Source organism: Ornithorhynchus anatinus, chromosome 5 (genome assembly GCF_004115215.2).
Source record: "Ornithorhynchus anatinus isolate Pmale09 chromosome 5, mOrnAna1.pri.v4, whole genome shotgun sequence".
NCBI classification, from domain to species: domain Eukaryota; kingdom Metazoa; phylum Chordata; class Mammalia; order Monotremata; family Ornithorhynchidae; genus Ornithorhynchus; species Ornithorhynchus anatinus.
In genome coordinates this window covers 67,774,963-67,792,869 of record NC_041732.1, presented here as the reverse complement: position 1 = coordinate 67,792,869, position 17,907 = coordinate 67,774,963, and the positions used below count along the sequence as shown (strand labels likewise).

Below are 17,907 nucleotides of genomic sequence, written 5' to 3'. Positions count from 1 at the left end.
CGGGCAGGGAATGTGCCTGTGTATTGTTGTATTGTACTCTCCCAAGTGCTTAGTACAGTGCTCTGCACACAGTAAGCACTCAGTAAATACGATTGAATGAATGAATGAGTAGGTGACCCCGAAAGCCCTGCAGTACACCCTCAGGAAATGGGAGGTGAGAGAAGAGCCAGGGAAGGAAGTCCAAGGAGGAGAGGTCAGTGAGGTAGGAAGAAAACAGGCCAAGCACTGGGTGGACAAAACCAAGGTCTGAGAGTGTTTCAAGGAGACGGGAGGTGTCAAAGGCCATCCAGAGGTCAAGGCGGTCAGTAAATACCATTGATCAATTGAAGGGGGAACAGGATCGAATAGAGTCCAGTGGACTGGCAATGAACAGTCACTTGTGACTTGAGTGCGGGTTCAGTGAAGTCTTATTGTAATAGTGGGTCAAGAAGATAGTTGGTGGGAAGAAATGAAGACAGTGGGGATTTTCAGCCCACCAGTAATTTGAAGGAAAGGGAGGAGAGAGGTGGGGTAATAGCTGGAAGGGGCTTTGGGAAACAGAGAAGACTCTTTTAGTAAGGGGGAGGTTCGAGCATGTTTGACGGCAGAGGGGAAGGAACCATCTGAGAATGAAGGGTTGAATAATTACGATATTTGTAAAGTGCTTACTTATGTGCCGAGCACTGTACTGAGCACCGAGGTAGCCACAAGGTAATCGAGTCAGATACAGTTCCTTCCTTACACAGGATTCACAGTCTAAGTAGGATGGAGGACAGGTAATGAATCCCCATTTTACAAATGAAGAAACTAAGGCAGAGAAGCTAAGTGACTGATGCAAGGTCACAAATACAGCAGGCAAATGACAGCCAGATTTGGAACCCAGGTCCGCTGATTCCCAGGCCTGTGTTGAAGATGGGAGGAGAGATGGGAGCAAGTTATTTTAATTGATGAGGGGGTGTGTGGGGGGGTTGATTTAGAGAACGGATGAGAGACCTAACAAGTAACAGCTGGGAAGGTGGAGAAAGAGAAGGGTGTAGTGGAGGGTGGAGGAGGAGATGGAGATGAATAGTTTCTATTTCCACCTCTGGCTCTTTCCCTTCAGCCTTCATACCTGCTCATATTTCTCCATCCAAAAACAAACAAAAAAATCCTTTGGAACTTTCCATCTCCCATCTTCCTGCTCCTGTTCCTTTCAAATTGCCTCATATTAGTAATATACTGCCTCAGCTTCCTCTCCTCCAACTCCCTTCCCGACCCTCTAAATTCTTATTTCTGCCATCTTGACTCAACTGAGACCACTCCCTCTTAATTAATTAATTATGGTATTTGGGAAGGGCTAACAATGTACCAAACACTGTTCTAAGAGCTGGGGTAGATACAAGTTAATTAGATTGCCCCAAGTGGGGCTCACGATCTTAATTCTCATTTTACAGATGAGGAAACTGAGGCACAGAGAAGTTAAGTGGCTTGCCCAAGGTCACAAGGCAGACAAGTGGCCGAGTCCGGATTAGAACCCATGTCCTCTGCTCCCAAGCCCGTGGTCTTTCCACTAAGCCCTGCTGCTTCTCCGTGTCCCCCTCCTCCCTGCCAAATCTAAAGCGCTTAACAAATACCAACATTATTATTATTAAAGGCCTTTCTACTTCAACGGAATCTTGCTCACCCTGTCACCTATCTTAGACACCGTGGACCGCTCCCTTCTCCTAGAAACACAGTTTCACGTCTGTTTTTACCAATACAGGTTTCTCTTGATTCTCTTCTCATCCCTCTGACTGCTCCTTCCCAATCTCTTTCGCCATCTCTTCCTCCGTCTCTCAGCCCCTAACCGGGGGTGTCCCCTGAGGCTCAGTGCTTCGTCCCCTTCTCTTCTCGCTCCCTGGGTGAGTTCATCCAGTCCTAGGCAGAGGTGTCAACTTTTCACTTTGGACACGGGGGTAAAAAGAGGGTGGGGATGTTAGAAGGAAATGAGGACTGGAAGGGGACAGTCCACAAAAAATTTAGAGGCCGGAACTCCGCCATCTGAGGCCTTTTCAGCCCTGTTTGGAAACCCTTGGGTCTTGTCAGAAACCTTGGACGAATGAGATGGGAGACCAGCTCCAAAAGATGTGGGGACCATCACCCCCATCTCCCTCACGGACTGGCATTTTTGCTTCTCTGGATTTACCAATCCTCTAGATCGTAAGCTCCTTTTGGGCAGGGAAGGTAGTTACCAACTCTGTTCTACTGTATTCTCCCAAGCGCTTAGTACAGTGCATTGCACATATAAACACTCAGTAAATATTATTGATTATCACCAAAATAGACCACATATACGTCTCCAAAGAGGATGGCTCCCCAATGTACCTCACTAGTCCTGACCTCTCACCTCCACTTCAATTTCTCATTTTCTTTTGCCTCCAGGACATCTCTAGGTGGCTGTCCCACCAACACCTTAAGTTCATTCTGTCTAAAACTGAACTCCTCATATTTCCTCCAAAAATCCTCTCCTCCATCTACTCTTCCCATCACAGTTGATAGCATCACCACCTTCCCCGTCTCTGAAGCCCACAACTGGGTCATTATGCCCGACTCTACTACTCCCTCCCTTTCAACTCCCACATTTGGTCTGTCGCCAAATCCTCTCCCCAGCATTCCCGGGATCTTCCCTCCCTCTCCATCCAAATGGCCACCTCCCTGGTCCAGGCACTTGTCATACCCCAGCTTGGCCATCAATTGCAGTAGCCTCCTCACTGGTCTTCTTTCCTCCAGTCTCTCCCCTCTCCAGTATAAACTTCACCCTGCTGTCCCCTGAACATTTTCGTAAAATGCCATTTTGCAACACATCTCCTCAGTTCTCAAAAATCTTCAGTGGTCATCCATTGGTCTCCACGTCGAGCACAAACTCCTGACCTTTTGCTGTAAGGCACACAATCAGCTCCGTCCCCCCTATTATCCACTGCCTTTTCCTACTACATCACAGCTCCCGCTTTTCATTCCTCACAAATTAACCCTCTCACTGGGCCTTGCTCTCACGTTTCCCAAGCCAGATCCCTGGTTCAAGCCAGTCCTCCTGCCTAAAACTCCTTCCCCCTTTATATCTGCCAGACCCCCAGTTCTCCCCATCCTTAAAACCCTTCTGAAATCGAATCTCCTCCATGAGGTCTTCCCCAGTCAATTTTTCCTCTCTCCAGAAGAGCCAACTACCACTTCAGCACTTCTGCATCAACCATGCATTTATGCCCTCACAGTCACCTGTAGCACTTCTGTGCATATCAACTTTCAAACCCTCTCACTTAGACACTCACTCATCTTTATATCCACTTCTTCTTCCTCCTATCTAAATTTTATTAGTGTCTGTCTCCCCGCTAGGTTGTGAGCTCTTGGAGGGCTTGGATCGTGTCTGTGAACCATCATGCTTTCCCAAATGCTTGGTTGAGTGTTCTGCACCCAGTAGGCATTCAGTAAATACTCATTGAATGACCAACCAAGTAGTTGGCTAAGTAATAAGGAAGGAGGGAGAGAGGAAAGTAGGGAGGAGTTGGAGGCCTTTCTTAGTGGGGGGATGTGAGTGTGAGAGTTGATGAGGAGGGAATGGAAGAAGTTACTGAGCCAAAAAAAGTGCTGAATTAAAACAGGTCCGAGGAAATTTGAAGTGGCAGAAGTTGGCCCGTTGCCCTCTGTTGCCCTAAGGAGGGAATGAAGGGAAACGGCTCATCAGAGCCACAGTCTGACGACTCAGTCAACAGAGTTAAATTCTTAGACAGAATCACCAAGGAGAGGGGCCGGCCTCATGGCTTTCAACTCTCTGCGGAACCCTCCTAGAGATCACAACCAGAGCCGTAACAGCCCAGGACCGAGTCGCCTTCCAAGATTGGCCAGAAGCGAACACCCATTATGGACAAGGTGTTCAATGGACACTTGTACCGCCTCACCCTGGACTCTGCTCATGCACAGGGTCAGTCCAAAGGTTCGCAACTCCAGTCTGCTCTGCTCAACATCTACGGGGGTCATTTGAGCGTTTTTAAACTTGCTCCAGGGAGAGTGAGAAGAGTTAGTGGCCCCTGAGTTGGGTGGCATGAAATATGCCCTGACCCAGAGAGGAATCCCAGGTGGCCAGGTCAGAGAAAGAGAGAGATTTAGGTGAAAGAGCTTGGTGGTTATGACCGTCCCTGTGCCCCTCCAGCCCACTGTGAGGTGAAGCCCCTTTGCTAGGCTCAGAGACGAGGCCGAGAAACTTGGCGAGGGAGGAAGAGCTGACTGGGTAGGGGATTGAGATCTTTTCTTCACTGGCCTCCTGCATTCTGTGTTTCAGGCCACTACTTCCACCAACTGGATCCTGGAATCCCAGAACATCAATGAGCTGAAGTCTGAGATTTATTCCTTGAAAGGACTTTTCCTAAACCGGTAAAAGTGGGATGGATGGATGGAGGGAGGGAGGGAGGCAAGGAGGGAGAGAGGAAGAGAAGGAGGGAGGAGGCGGGAGAAGGGAGGCCATCCCTGGTGATCTGGATACTGGGGGAAGGGGATTCCTCTGATGACCTTGGATGAGCCTCCCCCTTCTGCCCCCTCCCTGAGTAGGCTGCCTTGGTCACTGACTTCCTTCTCATTGACCCAAAGCATCTCTTGCTTTTTTCTTTTTCCTTCCTAATGTAATGGTGATGATGGTGATATTGATGATACTAATGATGGCATTTTTTAAGCGCTTACTATGTGTCAAGTACCATTCTAAGCACTGGGATAGATACAAGATAATCAGATTGGACACAGTCCTCGTATCTCACAGTCACACTGGGACTCACAGTCTAATCAGGGAGAATGAGTTTTGAATCCCCATTTTACAGATGAGGAAACTACATCACAGAGAAGTTAAGTGACTTTCCCAAGATCACAAAGCAAGCAAGTGGCAGAGCCAGGATTAGAACCCAGTCGGATACTGGGACAACCTGATTCCCCTGTGTCTACCCAAGCGCTTAGAACAGTGCTCGGTACATAGTAAGCGCTTAACAAATACCAACATTATTATTATTATTCCTCCCCAAAAGACTGAGCCCCAAGAATTTCTCATAGTGGTGTCAATTCCTAAGCTTGCCTGAGGCCAGAGCAGGGAGTTCTGAGTAACAGGCTGCTCTCCTGAACTTGCCAAGGGCAACCTGGACAAAGAGCACAAGGCACTAAGGAGAGAGGATGCTACAAAGTTGCTGTGGTGATGAGAGGACACAGTGACCTCTGGCTTCTCCCCTTTCAGCTGGGCCCCGCTGACTCTGCTCATTCCATAGTGGAGAGGGAACTTTCAGGAGAAGGAAATCCCGAGGCTTCTGGAGCCTTTGGGGAGAGGAGAGAATTCCGAGGCTTTGGAGTCTAGGACAGAGGTCTCGCCCCACCCTGTGATGAGGCAGATAATTCATTCAATAATATTTTCATTCAGTCATATTTATTGAGTGCCTACTCTATGAAGAGCAATATACTAAGCACTCACCAACTCCTGTCCTCTTTCTCCCAAAGCTCTTCCTCCTAAAGCTCCGTGCTCAAACTCCTAAGTCTTTTTAGTTGTCCAAACTCCCTCCACCCTGAGAATGAGGCAGCCAGGCAGGTGCCTCTCCTGGGTGTGAGTGGCTGGCCAGCCAGATGGGGGGCTCTCCTCGTTCCACCTTTTCCCCAGGCCCATCTTTTGCTGGAGCTTTGGGGGCCGCCAGACCCCGAGCCCGGGAAGGGCCAATGGTCCCGGGGCCCCTGAGGTTGGAAGGACCGTTTGTGATCCCAGGAGGCCATTCTGCACAGGCAGTTCTCCTTGGGTCTGGATGGGTGGGTAGTCTTGGGGGAGGGCCACCACCAACCCAGAGTAGTTCTCCTCAGCCCCCAAAGCGCCCCTAGTCTCTGGGGTTCGGCACCCCCAAATCGGACTCTGAAGACCGCTGCCTGAGTGATGGCAGAGCACGGACCCGAGAGCGAGAGCGACTCCAGGGCGGGCACGGGGAGCGGCTGTCATTAGGAGAAATTCATTGTTTTTATGCAGCCGAGGGATAAGTGCTTTTGGAAAATAAAAATTAAAAAAACAGCAGAGCACAGGCAGTTGGGTAACATTGGAGCCAAGAAAACTCTACAAATTGAATTTCTTGAGAGCATTTATGATTCTGGTGAATAATGCAGGCACAAGCTTGTTTGCACTCCACAGAGACGGGGGCTGAGGCAGAAGAGGCTCTTCTGAGGCCAGGGCAGCCGAGGGGAGGAGGAGAAGGAGGAAGAGGAAGAGGGAGAGAAGGAGGAGGAGGAGGGAGGCAGGGAGAGGTTGGAGTTGTTTGAATTAGCTCGGCCAGCAGACCGGGCCTAGTACACGGGTTGCCAAGCAGGAGCCCGGGCTCCTCAGGTCTCTTCGGGGAATGCCCTTCCTGCTGGTTTGCCTGCCAGAGCAGAGGGCAGAGTTGGGAGGGGGAGGGCATTTGGGAAGGAGAGAGTGAAAGAGGCAGCCAGTATGAGTGTGTGTGTGTTTGTCTCTCTCTGGGGAGGGACAGAGCACACTTTTTCCTCTTGGAAGCTCCTCTGGTTTATCATTTTTCTGGCTAGCAAAGTGCTCCTGAGCAAATAGCACTTTGCACTTGTATAGCCCCCTCCTGCCAGGTAGTACCCGCTCCCAGCCAGCCCTGGACACTGTCCTCGTTTTGCCCAGCTGGAGCTCCTGTAGCCTGCCTTCGGCTCACAGGGTTTGGCCTTGTAGCCTCCCTGCCTCGCAGCAGTGAGGTGAAAGTTCCCACTTGGAGAATGCTCCCTCTCAAACTTTCTTTTCCCTCCTTCCTCTCTTCTCCCTGGAAGATGGGCATCGGCAGGAAGCTAAGGTCCACGCTGAGATCAGCGGCTCTGGGCCAGGCCGTTCTCAGCCTGCTAAGGAGAGTGTTTGTGCTGGAAGGGTGGAGGAACACTATGGGGAGCACTGTGGGGAGAGGTGGTGGGGATCAGGCAGTAAGAAACAGGCTGGGGGCGGGTGGAGGGGCAGAGCACTCAATAAATGGCATGAGAAGTAGCATGGCATAGTGGATAGAACCCAGGTCTGGGAGTCAGAAGGTCATGGGTTCTAATCCTCATTGCCACTTGTCTGCTGTATGAGCTTGGGCAAGTAACCTCACTTCTCTGTGCCTCGGTTACCTCATCTGTAAAATATGGATTGACTCTATGAGCCCCACGGTGGGGCAGGGACTGTGTCCAACCTGATTTGCTTGTGTACACCTCAGTGTTTAGTACAGGGCCTGGCACATAGCGAGCGCTTAACAAACACCATAATTATTTAACAGCTTATTAATCTCCCCGGTGGATGTTTTAGCCGGATGGGAAACCCTTGCTTGTGTGTGTACACACGGGTGTACGCACACGACAGTGAGGAAGCAGTTGCATCACGGGCCGTTCAACAAGCAGGAAGGTTAGAGCGGGGCTTGGTTTACCTCCCAGTGCTGAACCCTGGGGCTGAGTCGTGCCCGGTGGCCTCCCCACCACCCTGGCCTAGAGGCCGAGGCAGGGCCACGAACGGTCAGCAGAGATGGTGTGAGCGTGGCCCATGAAGGACCCTCCAGTCCGGCACATGCCCCGCGCTCTCCCTCAGCCACGGCCCGACCCTCTTCCCAGCAGGTTTCGATGAGGCTCCCTGCGGTCCCCTCCTAACCGGCTCCACGCCCTCTTCTTTTTTTTCCCCACTCCCTTCCCCACCCTCCAGGAGGCAGTTCCCCCCTTCGCCGTCCGCCCCCAAGATCCCCTCGTGGCAGATCCCCGTGAAGGCGCCCTCCCCCTCCAACCCCACCACGGCCAACCACAACAGCAGCAGCGACATCTCCCCCGTCAGCAACGAGTCGGCCTCCTCCTCGCCGGTGAAGGAGAACCACAGCCCCGAGGGGTCAAAGGTCAACTGCCACCTGCTGGGCCCGGAGGAGGAGGGGGAGGTGGTGATCGACGTGAAGGGCCAGGTCCGGATGGAGGTGCAGGGTGAGGAGGAGAAGAGGGAGGACAAGGAGGACGAGGAGGACGAGGACGATGACGTGAGCCACGTGGACGAGGAAGACTGCCTGGACGTCCAGACGGAAGACCGGCGAGGGGGAGACGGACAGATCAACGAGCAAGTGGAGAAGCTCCGGAGACCCGAGGGGGCCAGCAATGAGAACGAGATAGACTAGGGGCGACCACCTCTCCTGGCCCCCGGCCCCAGCAGCCCTCCCTGCCCATCCGCTCCCCGGCGCTGGGGCCCCCCGGCCGCAGCGCGGGGAAACCCTTTCTCAAGCCAGCACCTTCTCCGAGGAGGGCTCGCCGCGGGTTGATGTGAAGATACCGGTCCTGCAGAGGCCCGGCGCCTCGGTGGCTTCCGGCCCGTCCCCCCGACGTGGCCCGGCCGGCTGTCCCCCTGGGTCTGTAGAATGGCCCTCGGACCCGTCGTCGGCCCCAGCCACGGAGTCGCACGCCCTCCCCTCACCCAGTGTCAGCCCGACTGCCGCTCCTGAATCCCGCTCCTCTCCTCCCGCTCTGGACCCCCTCGGGTGCTCCGGCGGGTGTCCCCTCCTGCAAGTGTCTCGACACCGATCTCATCCCCAGACCAGCTTGGCCTCTGAGATCTACTCCAGAGGCCATAAAGTGGCTGTGGGTATCCAAAGAACACCATCTCCCCAGCTCTCACCCCTGGTGGCAACTTGCTTTGGACCAGGGTTAGGCATGGCCCAGGTTGTAACGTGCATGACAACGGCTAGCTCCTCAGGTGGGAGTGAACTGCTGTTGAAACACGCTTCACCCCCACCCCCGACCCCCTTGCAGGGAAGGGCTGCCCAATCTCCTTCTCTAAGCTGTGCTGCCCCCTTCCCCTTGTCCCACCCCCCTCCCTCCCGAATTGGATAGCCTCGGGAGCCTCTGGTCACCTCGTCGGGGGCACTTTCCAACAGGGGAGACTCCGAGGCCACCCCTCGGCTAGGGAGAGGCGAGCAGTAAACGACGTCCCCCAAGTACTCTGCTAGGGGGCGGCTCGTCCACAGCCAGGATGTGTCCCAAACACCAGTGGCCCTTCTGCTCCCTCCTCGTCCTCGTCCTCCTCCTCCTCCTTCTCCCCCCCACCCGAGGCCTCCCAGGAGACCGGAGTTTGGGGCTCCCATCATCTTTCGGCCGGTCGGATGGGGAGTCTCACTCTCCGCAGAGGAGCCTGCTGCTAGAGCAATCCCCGTAACACGCGAGTCCGTCTTTCTCACAAAGAACCTGTGCTGTGCTCATCGGTGTGATCCTGTATAGATTTCAAAATATAAAATTGTATATAATTGTAATAAATATGAGTTACCACTATTTAACACCCAGCTGCGGCTCCATCTCATTGCTGTGACCTCCTCGGGCCGGGCAGGAAGTCGATAGGGAGATGCCTGGTCCGAGGCCCGGAGCCCTGGGTGAGGGATTTGAGGGCAACCGTCGGGACGCTTGGGTGGCGAGGGGGCAGTCACGGCTTCCTCCGGCAGGAGGCACTGTGGGGGCAGCCCGGCTTCGAGGGGTCCGCGGGGGTGGGTACTGCCAACCTGCCCTGGGCTCTACTCCTTTTTCAGCGGGTGCGCTGGGTTGACTTCAGACATTAAAGTGAGGATTTGCTTGATTTCTGGCTGTTTGGTGTCTGGTGAATAGTGACATTTTCCTGATCAGAGAAAAGGAAAGGGACTCGATATTACTGTATATAGACCTGATGTTGAGTGTGATGATTTCTCACTCCTTAAATGGATGAATATTTTCCCCAGGAGTGAGTGAGTGTGTGTGTGTGTGTGTGTGTGTGTGTGTTGTGTATGTGTCTTTCCCTAACTCCCCCCTGCCCCCTTTAAGGTTAACAGAGCATCTAGCTAAAACAAGAAAAATTGAGAGTGTTAGAGGCAGGGAGACACCCCCCCGGCCAGGACAGCGTTATCGTCCCCGGCAAGCAGGAAAGTGTTGTGAAATGGAAAGGGGATTGAACGCAGAGATGAAATGTATTGTAACGTCTGCTTACGTTTTATATACATAGTAGGTTTTGAAAATAGAAAGTGCTCGGACAACAGCCGTCAGGAAATGTGGAAAATATGTTCCTGAGGTATGTACCCCTCCTGGCGTGACTTACGAGCCTTGGCCCGGACTGGCTCCCTCCCCTGCCCTTTTCTTCTCTTCGGCGAGTTGGTCCTGCACCCCAGCGGGACCTGGGACGTTTTTGGAACCCCTTTTCTCTCCGGCCTCCTAGAAGGCTGGGAGGATATTTTGCTCCTTCAATCCCTGGGCTTTGGGGAAGGGAGAGGGAGAGGTCCCACCATTTCTTCCCCCAAAATATTCCTTTCCTAACTTCCCTCAACAGGGGTTTTCATTTGCAGCCCCTCATCCACACTCCTGCACACACACATACACCCTCTCTCTCTCTCTCTCTCTCTCTCTCTCTCTCTCTCTGTCTCTCTCTCTGACACACTCCACCACAGGCCAGCAGGCAGGCCGGATCCTGCAGGAAGCCTCTCCCCTCCCCTTTACCCAAGGGGAATCAGGGAAACCTAGTGGCGTTCCTGGAATGATGGATGAATTCCTGCCCCCTGAGACCATCTAGCACCTTGGCTGCAAGGGGGCTTGTTGGTGGGAGATCCTGGGTCATGCCCCGTTTCCCAGCCCCGCTCCCCTCCTGAGAGTAGGCATGCTTCCCACAGTGACTTATGCCCAGTGGGCCTACGGTGAAGGCGAGCAGAGCAGGTTTGCCCAAAACCACTGCTTAACCACCACCTCCATCTCCCCTCCCCCCCCTTTTTCTTTTCTCTCCTCCCCTTATTTTCACCCCCTCCTTTTCTCCCTCTTCTCCCTTCTTCCCCACTCACTTTCCCCCTCTTCTCTGCCCCCTCCTCCCCTGCTTCCTCCCCACTCGTCTCCCCTGCCTCCCTCTCCCCAGAGCCAAAGAGAAGGCAAACTCCTCAGTCTTTCCTTCTTCAGAGGGCTCCCTCTCTGCAATCACCCAAACCCTGGAGACCTGAATGCTTCCCAGCTCACTCTCCAGGTGGTGGTATCTGCTGTTGTGGGATCTCTGCCATCTTGGAATGTTTTCCTGGGCCCCGGCTGGGGACTTTGGTGGCATGCTGCCAGGGTTCTGGAGGGGTTTTGGTCTTCATAGTAGCTGGGCAGATGGGGAATAATAAAAATAATTATGGTATTTGTTAAGTGCTTACTATGTGCCAAGCACTGTTCTAAGCACTGGAGTAGATACAAAGTAATCGGGTTGTCCCATGTGGGGCTCACGGTCTTAATCCCCATTTTACAGATGAGGTAACAGGCACAGAGAAGTGAAGTGGCTTGCCCAAGGTCACGCAACAAAGTGGCGGAGCTGGAATTAGAACCCACGTCCTCTGACTCCCAAGCCCGTGTCTTTTCCACTAAGCCACACTGCTGCTCTGCACACAGTAAGCGCTCAATAGATACGAATGAATGAATGAATGAATGAATGAATGAATGAGTGGAAATAGTGGGAAAGAAGCTGATGTACATGAGTTTTTGTTGTTTTTTTAATTTAAGTGCTTTCTATGTACCAGGCACTGTAGTAAGCACTGGGGTAGATACAAGATAATCAGGTTGGATTCAGTCTTGGGCACCCAGTCTTAATCCCCTTTTACAGATGAGGGAACTGAGGCCCAGAGAAGTTAAGTGACTTGTCCAAGGTCACGCAGCAGACAAGTTGAGTTTTCTTTACAGAGGAATGTGCAGGATGGAACCAAACCATTTGCCAGAAGTATTGTGGTCTTGTGGAAGGAGCACGGGCCTGGGAGTCAGAGGACCTGGGTTCTAATTCTGGTTCTGTCACTCATTTGCTGTATGACCATGGGCAAGTCACTTCACTTTTCTGGGCCTCAGATACCTCAGCTGTAAAATGGGGATTAAATTCTACCCCTTCCTGCATAGACTGTGAGCTTCATGCGTGACAGGAAATCTGTCCAAACTGTTTATCTTTTATCTGCCCTGGTGCTCAGTACGGTGCTTGGCACCCAGTAAGTGTTTAACAAGTACCATTTAAAAAATAAATTAAAAACCCCATTGAACCCCAAGAGTCCAGAGTCTGACTGTAGGGAGGTGGGGAAATGCGGGGAGAGGGGTAGACTCCTGCAAAGGAAACTTGTCTCTAAGAACCTTTCTTCCGAATCCTTGGAGAGAAAGATACCTCCAGTCCCCTGCTTCAGAAAGTGATGTTCTCCGCCCTCAAATCCACCCCTTGGTCTGGAGAAACAGGGCCATCCGTCTCTCTGGGATATCTTCACGTTTCCTCCTGTTTCCTCCCTCCCTCACCGTCCCAGCCCTGGCCAGCTGTGGGGAGAGACTAGATGGCTTCTCAGAGTAGGGAGGAAGACCTTGAGGAGGGAGAGGTGACGGGCCCACGCTCCGAACCTTCCCGTGGATGTGGGATGCACGGTGCTGAATGAGCGGCGGTGTTCCTGGTTGGAACACAGGCTCGACTTTTGACCTCAAGGTTCAGGTGCCCTGGGACTGACTTACTGAGTCCACTGTTGAGCACTATGAACTGTCAGCGAGTGCTGTGCTCTCCTGGAGAAGGAACCATTACAGGTCCAGCCAAGCCTCCTTCCTGTTCCCCACCATCCTCCCCGGCCCCCACTGGCTGCACGGTCCTCAGGGTGGGTCTTGGGGGTCCCGGGACCAGGGATGGAATAATTGCGGGGCCCAGGGAGGAGAGAGAGCCCCATAGCCTCTCTAGCGTGCTCTTTCCCCATGTCCTACCATCCTCTCCTGTCATGTGGGCTGAGCTCCCCTTAGCCCTCTGGGCCCCTGGCTGGCTGGCTAGCTGGGTTCAGCTCCCTGGCCCCTGGCGATGTGGTTCGGGGTGGCTGTGGGACCACCTGGCCCCTCCACCTGCCAAGCCCCTTTGGGCGGGGCGGCCGGCGAGAATGGCGTTCGCGACCAGGGCCGGGGACCGCGGGTCCCTCGGCCGGGAACTCTCGGAGGTCTTGATGCCCATTCTCCCTCCCCGCCCCGCAGGAAACCGCTCCGAGGAGCTGCTCGCTGTCCGCCAGCCAGTGCCAGTGCCCTCCCGGGGGCCATCGGCCCGGCCCTCCCAGGGGGGAATGGAACCTGGAAAGCAGGAATGGGTGGGCAGCCGGGGAGGAAGGGGGTGCGGGGGGTTGGGGGTTTGGAGAGTTGGGGGGGCGTTTAACCCCAGTGCTGGGAGCTCTGAATTCTGCTTTGGAGGAGAGCGAGTGCCTGGCAGTGGTTCAGGGAGAGCAAACCCATCCCCAAAACGGATCGAGCACTACCTAATAAAGGCAGTAGCTGGACGGAGGGGGAAAACAGTCCTTTGGAAAAAAAGCCTTTCATTAGAAAAATAATACATTTCATCCAAATAAGGTAAAAATATTTGGGATGGGGCAGAACTGAGCGTCAGGCAGTGGCTTTCGGCCCTTTCTGGAAAGGGGAAGATTATTAAACTCAATTTCAATTTATTTTTGTAAAGTGTCTTTCAGGGAAGAATAGCCCCAAACGCTCTGCCGGCCTTGGGGCCGTTTATATTCACGATCCGGAGGAGCATCTCTCTGAGAACAAGGTTCCCCACCCTTTCAACTAGCCCCGGGGAGGGAGGTGGGGGCACCTGGGGGTAACTGCCATTTGGGATGTGGTGTTGCGTGGTGGAAAGAGAGTTGGCTTGCGAGTGAGGGGTGGGAGGAGGGCTGGAGCCTCAAGAGACCCGGTTTTAGTCCCAGCCTGTTGTGGGACTTGGGGCAAATCGCTTATCCATTCTGTCCCTCAGTTTCCTCATCTACAAAGTGGGCATAATCATACCTGCCCTCCTCTAAATCACAGGGATGCTGTGAGAAGAAAATGAGATAATTGATGTGAGAGCAATTTGGAAATAAAATTGCCCTACAAATCCAAGGTATTATTGATGCACCCCGTGTTTGGGAGTGGGGGAGGGGATTTCCCCCGCGGATCATTGGCGGACTCTTCTGCCTGCTGGACAGGGCTCTGCTTGGGCTGTCTGCCTGTCTGTCTCACTCACTCTGTCAGTCTCACAGACACACAGAAATGCAACTCTTAAGCCCCAACGCTGGCAGTCTCATGACAAACGATGCTGGAAGCCAGGGTTGGGCTCCTCAGACTCTGTTTCCCAAATTCTTTTGACCATAACTGGTCCAGACTCTGGGTGCAAAAGGAGGCCGTGGGGCTGTGGAGGGGCTCAGACGCCCCTGGGATCCCCAGCGGTTGCCCCAGCTCCCGCATTTCATGAGAGGTGGGGCCTTTTGGGGGTGCACTGTCGGGGGAGAAAGGGGAGGCATTTCCCCTTTCAAAATGGGAGTGCCAGAGAACCGAGTTGGCACTGCTCTCCTCTGGCCCGAGGGTCCCGGCGAGCCCGGCCGGGTGGCTTGAGTCTGGGCCTGAGCCCTGAGAAGTGGGGGCTCGCCCTTCTGGCTTGGGTCCTGGGCTACGACGTCCCACTTTCCCCCAGGGCCCACACCGGCCGGGACGCCCAGGACTGTTGGCTGGGGGAGGGGACGTGGTCTTTGACTGGCTTGTCAGCTTCATCTTCAGGAGTTTACTTAAATCCTCAGTGTTTCTCCATCTGTTTGTTTAAACTTTTCTGTGCCAAGAGAAGCGGGAAAGAGGAAAGGAGCTTCAGTCCTCCCAGGCTGGCCGGAGGAAGCCGGTTCAGCGAGCGAGACCTCGGTGGGCATGCACTCAGGTGATGCTTTACCTTCTTCTGGGCCAGCCGCCCGGTCAGCGTCAGCTGAGGCCTGGGGGATTGAGGAAGGCTGGGAGGAAGAGCAGGAGGCCATGGAGGGAGGGGAGGCTGGAAGGGGATTTGGAGGAGGAGGAGACTGGAAGGTACCGGAGAGGAGGGGGAGGCCGGGGAGGCGGGGGAGGCTAGTGTGCTTGGGAGAGGTCAGGGATGTGGGGGAAGCCACAGGGGCATTGGGGAGGCCATTATTCAAGCTTGGGGGAGTTTGAGCTCCTTTGCCCACCCTGTCCTAACTTGTAACCCCGAAGAAGCAGGTTCTCACCAAGGCATCAGCCATTCTCTGGCAACGAGGGCCCGCCATACTGAGCGAGCAATCGCGGTGGCTGCTTTCCAGGGGGCTGTGTTTACGTGTCATCACAACCTCTCTCCGCACACATGCCAGCACATGCTTACATGCACGCTCGTGCGCACGCACACACACACACACGGAGTTTCTCATGTTTGCACATATGCAGTCTGGCAGGAACATGCCCAAATGCAGACCCTTGCTCTTGGATCATGTCCACCTGGCCTCCCCTTTGGCCTACCTACCCCTTCCTCCCCAAATGGTCCAGCAGCAGGCTCCCCCAGCCCCATAAACCCCACCCTGGCTTTCTCACGGGACCCCCAACACACAAACCCTAACCCCCACATCCCAACTCCTGTCCTACCAGCACCTCTAGCGGGGAGAGAGGAATCTCCATCCAAACCATAGCTGGAAAACACCCTCCCTTCCTTCCTCCTTATTTCCTTCCTCCCTCCCTTATTTCCTCTTTCCTCCCTCCCTTCCTTCCTTGCTCCTCCCCTCCTTTCCGCCCTCCCTCCTCCCTTCTTTCACCCCTTCCCTCCTCCATTCCTTCCCTCCTTCCTATTTAATGTGAAACTATTTAAAATCACCTCCAGTGTGGGGGTGACTTTCGCTTGGACGGCAGACAACCCCTATTAGCTTACTTTCATGGAGCACTTTAAAGTCCTGTTCTCTTAGAAGAGGAGATGAGATTTTATTGGCTGCTCCTGAGGGTAATGCCAGGGGCCCTTGTTCTACCAGAAGCCCTCCAAGGCCATTCTTAAAGACCCAGGGTCACATAGTATTTGTTAAGCGCTTACTATGTGCCAGATACTGTACTATGCCCTAGGGTGGATACAAGCAAATCGGGTTGGACATAGTCCCTTTCCCAAATGGGGCTCACGGTCTCAATCCCCATTTTATAGATGAGGTAACCGAAGACCAGAGAAATGAAGTGACTTGCCCAAGGTCACACAGCAACAAATGGCAGAGCCGGAATTAGAACCCATGACCTGACCAACAGGCCTTTGCTCTATCCACTGCGCCATGGTGCTTCTACTCTACCTTTGAAGCTCGCTACCCATCCCTCCCCAGCAGGGCCTGTCCCATATGCCCCTCCTCACCCCACCCCCGTCGCCGCACTCAGTGTGGGATGGGAGGGTTTTTTCAGGTGTCCTGAAAATCCCCGGCGTGGCAGCCGGACCCCGGGGTGGGGCCTTGAGGTGGGGCCCCATGGTGGAGGGATTCGAGGCAAGACCTCTGGTGGCTTTGCTTCCTGGACAGGAGGAGGAGGAGGGCTCTCGGTGTGGCCTCGGCTCCTTGGGCACGAGGCTGGGCTCTGAGGAGAGACGGCTCTCCGGGCGCTTCCTGGATGCCGTGAGCCCAGGGGAGGCCGAAAGGAAGGCAGATGGTGGGGTCTTTGGGCTGCCTCGTGAGCTGAACACCGGGATCGGGAGCCCCCGTGGCCAGAGCTCCGGGCTGGTGGGCACCCGGAGGGGCTGCCATGGGGTCTGCCGGGGCAGGAAGAGTCCAGAGGTCAGAGCCAGTGGGTGACACTTTCCAGTCCCAGCCCCGGCGGGGGTCTGACCACACTCGGTGGCCGAGTGATGCTCCGGTGGGCTGGGAAGCAGCAGCGGAGGGACCTCTCCCCTCACCCCTACTCCACTCTCCCCCAACCTCCTCCTCTCAGGCGCCCGGGCCTGCTTTCCGGAGATCCCGAAAGGTGGGCAGCGAGGCCCAAGAGCGGAATGCCCCCCTTCTCTGCGGCCCGGCGCCGCATGGCGCCCCTTGGCTTGGCTGCTGGCTGGCTCGTGGGAGGGAGCGGGCCGCTGAGCTCAGCCCACAGCCTGTGCAGCTGGTTCTGGCTCTTTCCAAGAAGTTACAAAACGCTCAAATTTGCCCCACTTGCCGGGGTGTAGGAGGCTCCACGCCACCACAGCTAATTAAATCCCAGAAGGAAAACATGTTTTACTGCGTTTCCTACTGAGCCCGACAAGCCACAGGGCGCGTCCCTGGGCTCCTCGCCCCTCGTCGGCCCCTCCTCCCCAGCCCGCCTGGAGCATGGCCACGGGGGCTGGAGAGGGAGGGCCTGGGGACTCTCAGGGGGAGGGGGCTGGGAGGGGCTGGGAGATAAGGCTGGCCCCAGGCCAGGGCAGGAGCAGGGAGGGGGCAGGGGTGGGACCCTGCAGGCCCACCGGGCTGATGCTCAGGTTACTGTGGAGCCTGGCTCTGGTAAGGGTCCCAGGAGCCGGCTGAGGTGGGCACCTGGGTTTAGCCTTTCCTGCTGCCCCGCTCCCTCTGGAAATGAGCAACCAGGCTGCCCAGAAAATTCCACCTCTAAGGCCCGAGGACCACGGTCTTGCCTCAGCTCCTGATTATTGCCATCGACGGATGGATGGATTGACGTTGAGGGTCAGTGAACCCCGGACTTAGCTTCCCTCAGCAAGCTAAGGATGCCAGGCAAACCCCTTCTGCTTGGGTCTGAGACACATGGAGCCTGGGGGCCTGTCTTGCAGCTGCCCTCCCGGTTGATCATCGGGATCCGGGTCCGTTGGCGGCAGCCTAGGATCCCCACAAGGTCACTGCCCTTGGAGTGATCCTCTGAGGGCAATGAGGCTCAGCAGCTGGACTCTGGGGACATTACTCAGTCAAAGAGGCTTCTGGGTAGTAAAGGGCTGCAGTCGACGAGGGCGTTTGGCGCAGCCTCCGCTCAGTTCCACAGACCGGTTTCGACCGAGATGTCCCACACGAGGCCGCAGGACCCCTGGAACTCCCGGGGGAAACTCCCCTTTCTCCCACGGGAGACTGCCGGCCCAGCAGACCCCCCTCCCCGGGTCCGCTGCCCCGGCAGCGCCTCTTGGCTCGTCGCCCCTGGCTCAGCAGGGGCCCTTCAGCCCTCGCAGGAGAGCCTCTGGGAAGCCGTCTGGGAAACGGCAATAATGGGTTTAATTTGTTG

At 54.9% G+C, this 17,907-nt stretch overlaps 1 protein-coding gene across 1 annotated transcript in view; it reads left to right on the top strand.

Moving 5' to 3' along the window:
• The window catches only part of PEX14 (peroxisomal biogenesis factor 14), a 124,234-nt gene extending 114,968 nt beyond the window's left edge, over nucleotides 1-9,266 (top strand). Inside the window, exons 8-9 of the mRNA XM_029066065.2 lie at nucleotides 4,271-4,362; nucleotides 7,658-9,266. Coding sequence (XP_028921898.1) covers nucleotides 4,271-4,362; nucleotides 7,658-8,111 — 546 coding nt within the window. The 3' untranslated portion in view covers nucleotides 8,112-9,266. The remainder of the gene's footprint in view (nucleotides 1-4,270; nucleotides 4,363-7,657) is intronic.
• Nucleotides 9,267-17,907: the final 8,641 nt, after the last annotated feature.